Source organism: Alligator mississippiensis, chromosome 3 (assembly GCF_030867095.1).
Source record: "Alligator mississippiensis isolate rAllMis1 chromosome 3, rAllMis1, whole genome shotgun sequence".
Classification (NCBI taxonomy): domain Eukaryota; kingdom Metazoa; phylum Chordata; order Crocodylia; family Alligatoridae; genus Alligator; species Alligator mississippiensis.
In genome coordinates this window covers 238,892,596-238,904,918 of record NC_081826.1, presented here as the reverse complement: position 1 = coordinate 238,904,918, position 12,323 = coordinate 238,892,596, and the positions used below count along the sequence as shown (strand labels likewise).

General features: G+C 42.4%; 1 protein-coding gene across 2 annotated transcripts in view; it reads right to left on the bottom strand.

Annotated features, from left to right (window-relative positions):
• ELL2 (elongation factor for RNA polymerase II 2) overlaps positions 1-11,004 on the bottom strand; it is a 63,194-nt gene extending 52,190 nt beyond the window's left edge. Inside the window, exon 1 of one of the 2 annotated variants that reach the window (XM_059725008.1) lies at positions 10,778-11,004. In XM_059725008.1, the coding sequence (XP_059580991.1) occupies positions 10,778-10,909 (132 nt within the window). In that variant the 5' untranslated portion in view covers positions 10,910-11,004. The remainder of the gene's footprint in view (positions 1-10,777) is intronic. The other variant, XM_006275592.4, reaches the window with a different exon arrangement.
• Between the last annotated feature and the right edge of the window lie 1,319 nt (positions 11,005-12,323).

The window sequence follows — 12,323 nt, the reverse complement described above, 5'->3', positions numbered from 1 at the left end:
AGTGACCGAGGACCGGCAGACTGCGGACTGGAAGTGATTGGCATACTGTGGACTGGCAGACAACCCTTTTTTAAACACAGTATAAAAAAAAGGTTGGCTCCCTGCCCGCAGTATGCCAGTCACTGCTGGTCTACAGTCACTTCCGGTACGCTGTTTGCCGGTTCTCAGCATAAAAAGGTTGGGAACCCCTGCTGTACAGAATAAGGCTAGAGCAATACACTGAATGATCAGGCTTAAAAGAAATGACTCGCCTCTCATTTACCATATTTTTCTACATACCACATACCTCATATAGGACATACACCTTTGTTTTAGGAAGGCAGAATGAGAAATAAAAGGTCCAGTCACACCTGAATGCTGACTGCATTTCCATTCTGCCATAGAAATCAGCTTCCTTGCTTAAAGCATGCATACACATTTCAGATGGCTATTTTGGGGGGGGGGGGAAGACTGTGTGGTATGCAAATAAACATCATCCACAATGAAAGAGGCAGGGGTCATGTGAAAAAAAAAAAAAGTAAGGGACTGTGTAATGAAACACTGGCTTCCTTGTGTGTATATATTTTAGGAGGCAAACTAAGGTAAATCTGCAACTTTAATTCTCAAATCTCTTCATTTGAACCAACATTGCAACCTTAACATTCTTTCAGTGTTCCCAAGTTTTAGATAAGTATTTTATCGTCTTGAACTATGCAGTTAAAATGGTTACTTGGATGATTGCATAACCCTTCCCAACACCCATTGTATTTCCCACCAACCAGGCTTTCTGACCTCTCCTAACCTGCCTTCCATATCCTCACCCAATCATGCAATCTTTTGAAACTTTGCTTCTTGACAGTCATCCCCCAAGGCTGCCACACTGTTGGACTCTCAGGATACTATACCTAATCTAACCACTTCCACTGCTCTGTTTCCTATCTCCAGTATGTCTAACTGAAAGTCCTTCAATGTATGTACCAAGTTTGGGCTTTTAGTTCTTAGAGTCAGCCAAGCTACATCAGGGACTGCTTCATCTTTGAAAAATGGAGACCACTCTGACCACTCTGTGAATCGGCTCAGAATCACAAAAAGCTACTGCTTCCCTGTATTTCAGGTAAAGCATTCCTAGGTCAGTGGCTAGAATCATATCACTCACTATTTGTGAAAGCTGGTAACACTGCACACAGCCAAAAACCTGTCCAACGAAAAACTTCCATGATGATGGAACTTAAGCTGCATCTAACAGTTAAAAAACAAAACAAAACAAGAAAAAAACCATGAAGTCAATATAATGACTTGCATTTTCTCACTTTCACAGTAAACTAACCTTTCCACTATGTTGTATTTAAAAAATCCCAAAAAAACAAAACACAAAGTAAATTCAGCATAACAACTCTAGCCTGAAAAATTAAATCTAGCAACATCTTAAAAGCCTGGTAACAACAACCAAAATGGTAAGCAGAAAAAATGAGCCATATTCCTAACATTTTGGTTGCTTCATCTAGCTTCCTTTTTGACCCACTTTGAAATCAAGGGCAATAAAGAAATCTAGACCGATACAAAAAAAAAAAAAAAAAATCTGTTTATACCACGCTTCAAGTTTAGTTATCCATAATTTTCTCCCTCATAGATAATTATCTGCACCAAGCACTACTTTGCATACATAAATGTTTATTAAGACACCATTCAGCACCATATGAAGCTTCAAAGGTCAAGAATTTAATTTTCAGTTTAACAGCATCATGAGAACTTAAGAAATGTGTTTTGCTAAGTACTATTTAGATATCTCCTGTAAACACCTAAAATACCCTGAGTTTCTTTCTTAAACCCTCAAAAACATGAGCAAAACCAATGCAAAAAAGTCCTATCTTCAAAAGTGGAGGAAAAAATAAAGGTGTTTTTAACTTAGGATGAAATGCTTATACAAACAAGGCAGTTCCACACCACACCTTACCAGGTCAAGTTAGACACTGAGCAAGAACCTAGTCCTTAACACAACCCAGCAACTGGTGTTAAAATTAAAGAGTATTTTATCATGCCTTTACTGTGAAGGTAGGCACATTTTTACATGAAAGTAGCATAACTTATATGCTCTAAGATTCTAGAAGTGATGAGACAGAAGTAGTTTTTAAACACTGACTAGAAACATCAACTTCCAGCTTGTAGGGGGAAATAGGGCATTTACTTTGACTAGCTGCATCAAGGTTAAAGCTACCTATCTTAAGATTTCTACAGCACTCATTAACTACAGGTATGATAAAATCCTAACATACTGCAAGAGATTTTTTTAATAGGATATAGCATACCACATGCATATTTCCCCCAAAAATTAGTCTGCCAAAATTGGAGAGCATGTCTTAAAGTGGGGAAACTGATTTTTTGCCCAACAGAAGACTGTAGACTCTAAGATGGCTGATGCTTTTTTTCCTTCTCTCACCACAAGCTTGGAGAGGGGCAGAGTCCAGTCTTCAGCAGCAGCAGCAGCTCTCATTTTAACCCTTTCATGTCACAATTGGAGCAGGGACAGGACCTAACCTTCAGCTCATTCGCACTCTTCTTTGTCCTGCTCAGGCAAAAGCAGACAATTCAGCTGTGAAAGGTTAAAACTAGCTTTTCCTGAACCGGCAAGGGAAGGTGAGTAAACTGAAGATTAGGCCCTCTCCCTGCTCCATGAAGTCAAAACTGTGGGGAAAAAAAATCTCTTAATTCTGCCTTCCACAAAACAAGGTGCACTGTCTTATTTGGGGATGTGTATGGTGCATATAGGGAAATGCGACAGATGTGGACTCCAAGTATTTGCATTTTGGTGCCACAAGATATTGCAAGTTATTGTCCCCACCTTACTCAACAGTAGCCAAACCCAACCAATCTATCAGAACTCAGGTGTTTTTAGAAAAATGGGCACAGAGTTGGCATGTGTTAATAAAACATAGAAAATGTAAGGAAGCATTCTTGGCTGAGTAGATGTAAGCAATCCATAGCATTCTCTGAGAGTAGTTCCCATGTAAGAGGTTCTATATAAAAGTTCAGTGTTGGTCTTCTGATGTAAAATTTAGTTTGATATTCTTTGCAAAGAGTTCTATGCCTCAGACTGTTTCACAAAGCACTGAGTCAGACATTGTAATGCAGCAACTGTGTAGGCTAATGCAGTAGCCATTATGCTCTTAGAATAGCTCAGAGCATTTGACACAAGCCAGTTTTCAATTCAGAGAAAGAATGCTGGCTGAGGCACCAGGGTTATCCATTTCAGTTTGAGAGACTGCCATATAGGATCTTTAAGTTTCTAGCAGAACAGTAACCAACAATGACTAAATGGACCTTTACATTATCTGAAGGACAGCACTTCTGATAGAGCTGCTTTTTTTCTTCATACAAAATGAAAGTAATTTTGCACTGCAATGTTTTACCTAAGGCTAATGTCAAATTCTGATTATGGCCCCATGACTTTTTGATCTCTTTTGTATCATAATACATTAACAAAAGACCCAAGTTCAGCTTCTGAATAGCAACCTGAAGTCCAAAAATTGACAGTAGGGGGCAAGCTTTATTTGGCAGGGATGCTGCAGAGCAGAGAGGTCAAGCAGCTTCTGTGGTCAAGCAGAGAAGCTGCATGTCCTCTGCAGTAAATGCAAGTGACCAACTGCAAAAGGAACAGAGTGGGAGGGAAGGGAAGGTACAGGAATAGAGAAAGTTCTGTGGGTGTGAGTGCAGGAAGATGGCTGGAGAAATAATTCAGGGCATGTTTGGACTGCAAGATTACCAAACCCAGCAGCAATCCCAGGAAACAAGCCAAGCAGCTCTGCACGGTCAATTAATTGCCTGTACCGAAAGGAGTATACTAGAACAGTGCTAAGGGTAGGCTAACTGGCACCGATTCTTAGCACTGCTAATTAGCCTAGCTTTTTTGGTACCATGTAGCCTCTGCTATTTTGGTCTAGTTCTGGTCCACATAGGGGCACACAAGGAACACTGGAAGGAAGTGCTGCCAGCATGTAAACTTGCAGTATAGAAATGGCTTCAGCTTGGGGGAGAGACTACCACACTGGTAGGAAGACATAAACTGTTCAGTGGATTGTATTTGGAGCAACGTTACATCACCACTAACATAGCTCACCTTCTGCATCAAACACACATTTAGTCAAATTTTACCTAAGGTTGAACCCTAAATTTCACTTTGTATCTAAATATTCATTTTTTACTAATAGGTGTGTAAATATATACTATATATAAATGTTTATATATCTTATATTATTATATAAATATACAAATATATAACTATAACAAATGCCTTAGTGGAGCTACTCTGCACTCTTATTTAGCTGCTAGCTTTGGGGATACAAGACCACCACACTTATATTCCTCTGGGTTTGCTATTCATTGTTTAGGCAGAGAATCAGTCTCCTTTTAAGTCTCAAGCTCTATACACACATATGGCACTATATAAATAACTCAAATCCCAGCTACCACCCCTGTGAATAAGGCTAATTATCTACCAACAATTTTCAAGTAAGTTGGCTCAACAGACTGAACAAAGAAGAGTTGATAATTTGCACATTTGAAGTTATGTGCATAATGAAAATCTTATATACTTTGATACACACATAACTGGTCTCACAGGAGACTAGAGCAAAAATCTACCGGAAGCAAGATACAGGTCAGAGGACTACAGAAGCTGAAAAAGTCCATAAAGTTATCCAGATCTCATCTCTGTTAACTAGTTACTTCTAAGCATACAGTTTTCTAGTGATCTATCCAGTCAAGCAACACATCAAAAAACCTGATTAAAAAAAACCAGTGTACTAGTTTTTTAATTAGCCATTTAAATTGCATAAACTCAGTGTAACCATAATGAAGTAATCCACAAACTATGTAAAAAAAAAAAAAAAAAAAGAGAGAGAACGAACATCACAACCACTTAAATTCACACTCAGAAATCAGGAAAGGTCCGAATGATGATATTGGCTTGTAATTAGTCATATTATTTCCACAGGACCCCCATGTCATTCATAACACTTTCTAAACAGCGCTTATTTATAACGTGCTATTCAAAATTGTATTTTTTTCCTGTGTTCAGTATGTGACCCCATGCTTTGTTTACTATGCATTATACGTATCCTACTTTGAAGGCAAAATTAATTTCCTCATAGGCTTTTTTCCTCGGAACTCATGGCCATTGTATCAGGCTGCTACATAGACAACAATGAAGTTATCTTCAAAAACACCACAGGAAGATGATTGGTTTTATCCCTATTCTACAGTTGTGGAACTCAAGCACAGAAAAATTAAAATAAAAGATATGTGCTAATTATGTATGCCCAATTTAAGAACAGAATTTTTAGTCGTTAACATTATACAGCACTTTGCATTCAACCACAGCTCCCTCTGACTTCAGCTGTAACCAAGTTCTCAGCATTTCTGCAGATTAGCCCCCAGACAATGAACACACAATCAGAGGTCATCTGTAAAATGTATGGTTTAAATGACCTGACTAACATAACAAAGGAATGCTGGCATAGGTAGGGGTAGAAAGAATCCCATTTTCAAGGGCAGCATTCAACTGCCATAACAACTCTTCCTACGGTCCCATGTCTCAGTCTCTATACAACTCCCAACATCTGCAACAAACAATACAGCAATCATATAAGCAGCCTCCTTCACATAGGTAACTCATCCCAAGAGCACTGTCCATCCTGCAGTCACAGATGCAGGGATGCAGTGGAGGGGTTGGGGAGGAGGAAGGGAGGGGCAAGGGAAATGTATAGCAGATAGTTATAAAAAAACCCAAAAAACACTGTTATATGCACTAAAATTGTGATTTTCTAAACTTTTGAGTGCTGGATTTCTAACCTTTGTGTTTAACTTCCTAGATGTTTAAAACTAAAAACAGAGTCCTTCATAAGGCAAAGCAATACATTTTTAATCAGCAGCACTAGAACCTTTAGATCCACACTTCATACCATTCTCTCCAGCTAAGAAAGCAAACGGTAGAAGTAGTAGATTGCCCTTCTCTATGCAAACTAGCCCAGAGGGGAACGAGACATACATTACTTTGCCAGTATATTTCACTGATATTTGCTTACAGTAGTGTAAAACAAAGATTCACAAATCTTGGATTCCATTCCTGCTATGTTCTGTCATTACCTGACCTCTCCCAGCTCATCTGACCAATGGGTAAGAGCAATGAGTCTTTTTCCTTATTGGGGTCAAATAAGTTTTCACCAAGTAGAAAGCCCTTATTTATATAATCAGTTTAAAATAAATGATTCCACAATGCATCATTCTTGCATCCTTCCTTTCTAAAGGAATGCATTCTATGCATCCTTTCTTTCTAAAGGCAGGGACATTCTTATTCACTGACTTGCCTTTAAAAAACACCCAGAGTAATCTGCAATATTCCTATTGCCTTTACAAGGTAAGCAAAGATTACCCAAATCTTCACTGAACGTAGAAGTCCTGTAACAGCTCAGCTCCACCCATCGATGGAATACAAGTGTGAACAGCGCTCAAGCATTTTTACTGTCATGTCACCTAACCCCATGCCTACATAATGCTACATTATGTAGCACTACCAACTGCCTGTCAAGAATGCTACATTATGTAGCACTAGCGAATTCCCCTGGGGGTGGGGGGGGGGTAGGAAAGCTTGCTAACCCTGACCCCCCTGCCCTGTGCCACTACCACCTTCCAGGAGCAGGGGGGGCAGAGGGAAGCTTGCCCTGTCATCCCCCTCCACCAGCACCATGCACCACCGCCTCCAAGGAGCAGGGCCGGGGGGTCTGCTGCCACCTCCTGTCCACAACGCTCTTGGACCACTCTGATTGGTTGTTTCAGTAACCAATCAGAGTGCTCTAAGAGTGTTACAGACAGACAAACAGACAGACTAAGCCCTTTTTTATATTAGAATTGCCTACATAAACAGCAGTAAAAAATGCCAGCAGTCACCCTAACACTATCTACAGTAGTGCTCCAACTGCTTTTACCAAAGCTGGAGTTACAGTTTTACTATCACCAGTACAAGGTTATTTCCAGACAGCTTATGCACAGTAATAGGACTTCTTGAGTTTATAAGCATGCTTAAAAGTGCACCTGTCCATCAATTCTAGGACCTCTGAGGGATGTGTTTCTGATACTGCCTCCTACCTTTTTTATCCCAACCAAGATGCATTGTTGACAGGACCTCTAATGATAAGAGAAAGATTGGGATTTGTCGCAACATAAATTAAGGTGATATACTCAGTTTTTGGAAATATGACCTCTTTGTTTTTTTTTTTTTTAAACACAGCAGATGACTTCTACATCCTTGCATTAAGAAATCATTAATTGTGCAAGCAAGGCAGGCTTTGGCTTAGCAGCTGTAATAATATGGAGCAAATACTTCTGCCTTTTGCATGTGAATCAAAAGGGTTTTTAAAAAATATATTTTTGTCAGGCTGACTATACTTGGGAGAGATATTGGACAAGCTTTTGGGCACAAAACACCCTTCTTTTCAGGTTTTTCTACAGGTGGAGAACTTGAGGATAGAATTGCTGAAGAAGGGTGCTTTGTGCCCAAAAATCTGTCCAACATCTCTCCCAATGATATAGTCAGTCCACTAAAAAAAATGGCATAAATCAATCCAACAATCTCTCCTCCAAAAAACAAACAAAAAACCCCTTTCCCTACATTTCCTGGACCATCACAGCTAGGACAACACACTAACTCTTTTTATGTGAACCATTTAAATTGGAATGTTAAGCAATTAAGCATATGCTTAGGGCTTGATAAGGTGGCACCTCCTATCATGAGGAGATCAATAGGGCTTTTGAAGATTATTTTTGACCCTACCTTCTCCTGTCACAACCTTCCAAGTCTGTTATATTCCCCTGAGCATTATTTATTTATATTACACAGAAAACCTTTAAATTAATACAAAATATTAGAGACAGCAGAACAGAATATTTATTTGTCTATTTCTATAAAATGCATTTTTCTATTAAAAATAATTTATCTATTTCAAAGAGTGCATTCCTAAAGTATATGCTCAGCTAACCTGTTAAACTGAAGAAAAAAATTGCTAGCTAAGATGATAGCAGCTGCCAGAGTGAGAACTCTTCCTTCCCCAGTCATCACAATAATATGTGAATTGCAGAAAATAATTAGGACTATTTAGATGTTAAATTATGGAGAATAGTTCCCTCTCTCCAGCCAAGAAATCTGTAGATACTCTAATCAACTACTAAAAAAGCATTTCCAAAATAATTACATAACCAGAAGGGTTGTCAGCTACAACTGACATGGATAGAGAGACGGAGGGGGAAAGAGTCAGAGTTGCTATGAGGTTTTAGTTTAATTTAATCACTTCAAAACTAGTCTTTTTTTTTTTTTAACAGGGACAAGTTTCAGTGGCTTAACCAACTTGAAGTTTGTTTATTCAAATTGATTAGTTTATATAACAGCTTTGTAGTTTTTTAACTTGCCATCTGTTCAAAAGGGGACAGATTCCATCCCCCTCTCATGCCAACTGCTGCTGTATCAGGCTGAGTCTGCAGCTAAGGAGTCAGTTTCCATAGCGCAATCATTCTATTCACACACATTAAGAAAAAAAATTGGCAGGTATTTTAAAGGCTTTAAAAGGATTGCTTCTTTTTTTATTTGATTATTTTTCTGTGATCTATAGGACATCGAGTTTTCTGGAGTGGCATTAAATATATTTTATTCATAATGTTCTCGGACAAGACAGAAATGTAAAAAAACCCATTATTTTGACTGTAAAAAGATAGGGTTATAATTGTTTTATATGATCAATGGCAATTAAACTTGACCCAAAAATGTATTTACCTGCAGTGAAGAAAGTTTTACTGCAGTCAGCATAATTTCCAAGTTATCATCTGTTCTAGTATGCAAAGGTGTCTAATTTCAAGTTACAACATTATAGACACCACATTTTCTACTGTGAAAAATGTAAAACTTACCTTTTAGAATTAAATCCCAAATCAAAATATTAATGTGCACCAAAGTTAGCATTATCTGAAATCCTTGATGTTTGAAATATTTCCTTTAAAAAAAATTAAATACTCAATCAGAAAAGCTATATTAGCTATGTTATATTAACAATAAGTAAACTTATTTCCTTTGCCACCACAAGTACACTGTGAATGATTAGCCCCTTTAATTAGATTTGATGCATTAAAGGTTTTAACTTTGCATAACGCTGAAGATTAAATAATCAACAAAATCTTAAATCAATGATTTAAGTCCTGTTGTTATATGCATTTTAGTCATTTGCTTTAAACCATTTTTTGGCATTCCTAGTGACTTCTACAGCCAATATATATAGTTACTTAACCTGCTGTGACTTTCAAAGGGGGAGGAGGAGAAGCTTATGAACTCTTTCTACAGATAACCCGAATGCCCAATTTTGTCACAGAGATAACGAAAAGCTGCCATAACTTTACTGACTGGTGGACACTAGATAAAGCATATAAGTATTCCTAAATTTTCCATTTAAGACCTACAAGTCATTTTCTTTAATCCTCTGGTGCACAAAGACAGCTGTCCCTTTAAATGTCTATAGAGTATGAGTGACAGCTCTAACTGGGCCCAGACAGGGCTCTCTGGGGCTGCCTCTGGCATCTGAGCTCTTACTGCTGTAAATAATACATAAGAACCAAAGGGGGAAGGGGAGAACTGACCGAGGCTTAGATTTAAAGCTGTAAAGATCAGCGTAGCCTAACAGCACCTCCCCACCTGAAAGAAAGGAAACCCCCACCTTGACCTGCTCTATGATAAAGGCAATTTAACAGCCACCTAGTTTCATAGAAGCTGCAAATCGAAGTCTGAATTCCTCTAGAACTGGCAGTGGTAAGTCATAGCTAGGCCAGTTTGAAAGGGGGAAAGAAGTCAAAGCAGGGTATCGTTATGCAGCACTCAGACCAGGGCTGGCTCGATGCTGCTAAATGGCAAGAGTGCAACACGGAAGCAAGCTGCCAAACATGTTGGAACAAACCAAAAATGCCAGCGTGCGGCAGAGACAGACGAGCACGCTCACACACTCCGGTTTAGAGGAACCTGCTTATTATGCAAGAAGGAGAAGCAGCTATTAGTCACAGGGAAAGGAGCAATTTGGGGGGCAGTTTTGGGAAACCCGCCCGAGTCAGCCCTTAGTCGGAAAAGGGTTGCCAAGGGAAAAGGGTGGCCAGATCCAGGCACCCATCCAATCCAAAAAGCAGCAGGCAGCTTGTTATCCTCACAGCCAGGCAGCTGCGCAGCTCTGCCCGGGCTCTGCGCGACCACTCGGAGCTCCCGGTCCACGGCTGGGAAGCGTGACGAGAAGCGCGCTTGGCCTTTTGGATCCAAGCCTGCTGGCACTGGGGAGAGCGCAGGCAGAAAAAGAAACGCTCCATCAGCGCCTTTCCGTCCCTGGGTCCTGCGCTGCCCAGGGCAAAAAGAAACCGTGCCAGCCCCTTGCCCCGCTGCAATCAATGTGAGGGAGAGGAACGAGTAAGGGGGGAGGGAAGGGACGGAGACAGGAGGCAGGTGAGGATCTTGCCATACAGCCAGGAGCTCAGCACGGCCCAATCCCCCTGCCCGGGACACGGCAGCCACTCTGCACGGCTCCCCGGGCTCCCGCTTCCCTGGGCAGACTCCGCAGGCAGGAAGGAGCCGCTGCCCGCACTGGGGTCCAGCCTGGAAAGCGCCATGGAGGGGCACGGCGGAGAGATGAGACCCCCCAAAAAGCACGAGGGGTCCAGCCGCCTGCAGCACGACTCCCGGGCAGCGGGGGGCCACGGGACCGGGCAGGACGGGAGAGGCGCTGACCTTGCTGCCCTGGTAGCTCTCCAGCGCGCGGACGGCGGTCTCGGTCAGCTTGACGTGCAGCACCGTGATGTTGCCCTGCGCGGCTCCTCCGCAGGACACGCCGTACCGGCCACCCTCCCGCAGCGCCGCCATCTTACGCGCCCCCTCGCCCCGCTCCTGCCACGGCCGCCCCGCCGCCACCGCCGCCCGCTGCCGCCGCAGCTCCAGCCACAGCCACAGCCACAGCCACAGCTACAGCCATCCTGCTGCTGACGTCCCGGCCATCGCCGCCAGCGCGCAGCCGCCGCCACGCCCCGCCCACCCCGCGCCTCCGCCCCGCCCCCCGCCGCGCCCATTGGCCGCGGGCGGCGCTCCCCGGGGGGCGGCGGGCGGAAGGGCCGCCGCCTGCTGACGTCAGCGGGGGCTGTATTTAGTCACGGCTTGTGTCATACTGACGCGGTCAGTGACTGGGATGGAGCCGCTCACGTGACCAGCTCACTTGTGCTGCAGGCAAAGCCCGTCGTGTGCCCTCTGCCCCGTGAGCTGCTCCTCTGTCCCCTTCCCCCGGGGTGGCCGTGCCGAGCCCGGGTCAGAAATTAGGGCCGGGGTCAGCTCGCCCAACCTCTGCCTCGGGCAGCGCTTATTAGATACTCGATTTTATTAGAGGGCTTTTATTCGACTGATATTTATTAGATACTCGATTTTGTTAGGTACCTTTTATTAGATTAATGTTCATCAGATCTTACTAGATATCTTTTATTATGCTAACTAGATAATGGCAAAAAAATAGACATATCTATACCTATCTATAGGCAACCCCCACTTAGCTTTCTTAATTTGTTCCTGAAAAACGGTGCGTTGAGTGAAATCGAAAGGATCTGATGATCCAAGATGGCGACTGGGAGCGTTATAACAAAACTCGGTGGGCGCTAAGTGGAAGCAGGTAGCAATTGAATATGAGTGTTAGTGAAATAGCGTTAAGCGGGGGTTACCTGTATACTTATACCATATACCCATCCAGTTGGTGTAATAAGTTATTGCCTCTACCCCAAGAGTTTTGTCCGCCTAGGTCTCTAGATCAACACAGCTACAGCAAATCTCTCGGAATAATTTACGCTCTCCATAAAACAGTAGTAGGACAACATAAGACAGCTGCAGTCACCCTGACGCAAGGCAGACGTAACCCCAACCTGCCACAGGTAAAACGGGAATCCGGGCAGGCAACATCCTGCTTCTAGCAAAGGTTGTCCATATAAACTCAAAAGATCTCCCACAGGGGGCTAAACCCCTCCCTCTTCCCTACAAAGCAAGGTAAAACTCCCACAGTTGGTACCAATCTGACTCTGGTAAAATTCCTTCCTGACTCCAAAGAAGAAGGAGGATTGTTTTAGGTGTGGGTATCTTGGCAGCCTGTCTGGTCAGGAGACCCTGCGAGAGCCACAGGGTGAATGTGTCACACACAGCCCATTGCTCACCAGGCCTTTCTCGTGTTGACATGACCTAGATGTGGGTATCTCCCAGCTCCTGCTGGGGACAGAGACATTTTAGCCTCTCCCACTGGCTTTAC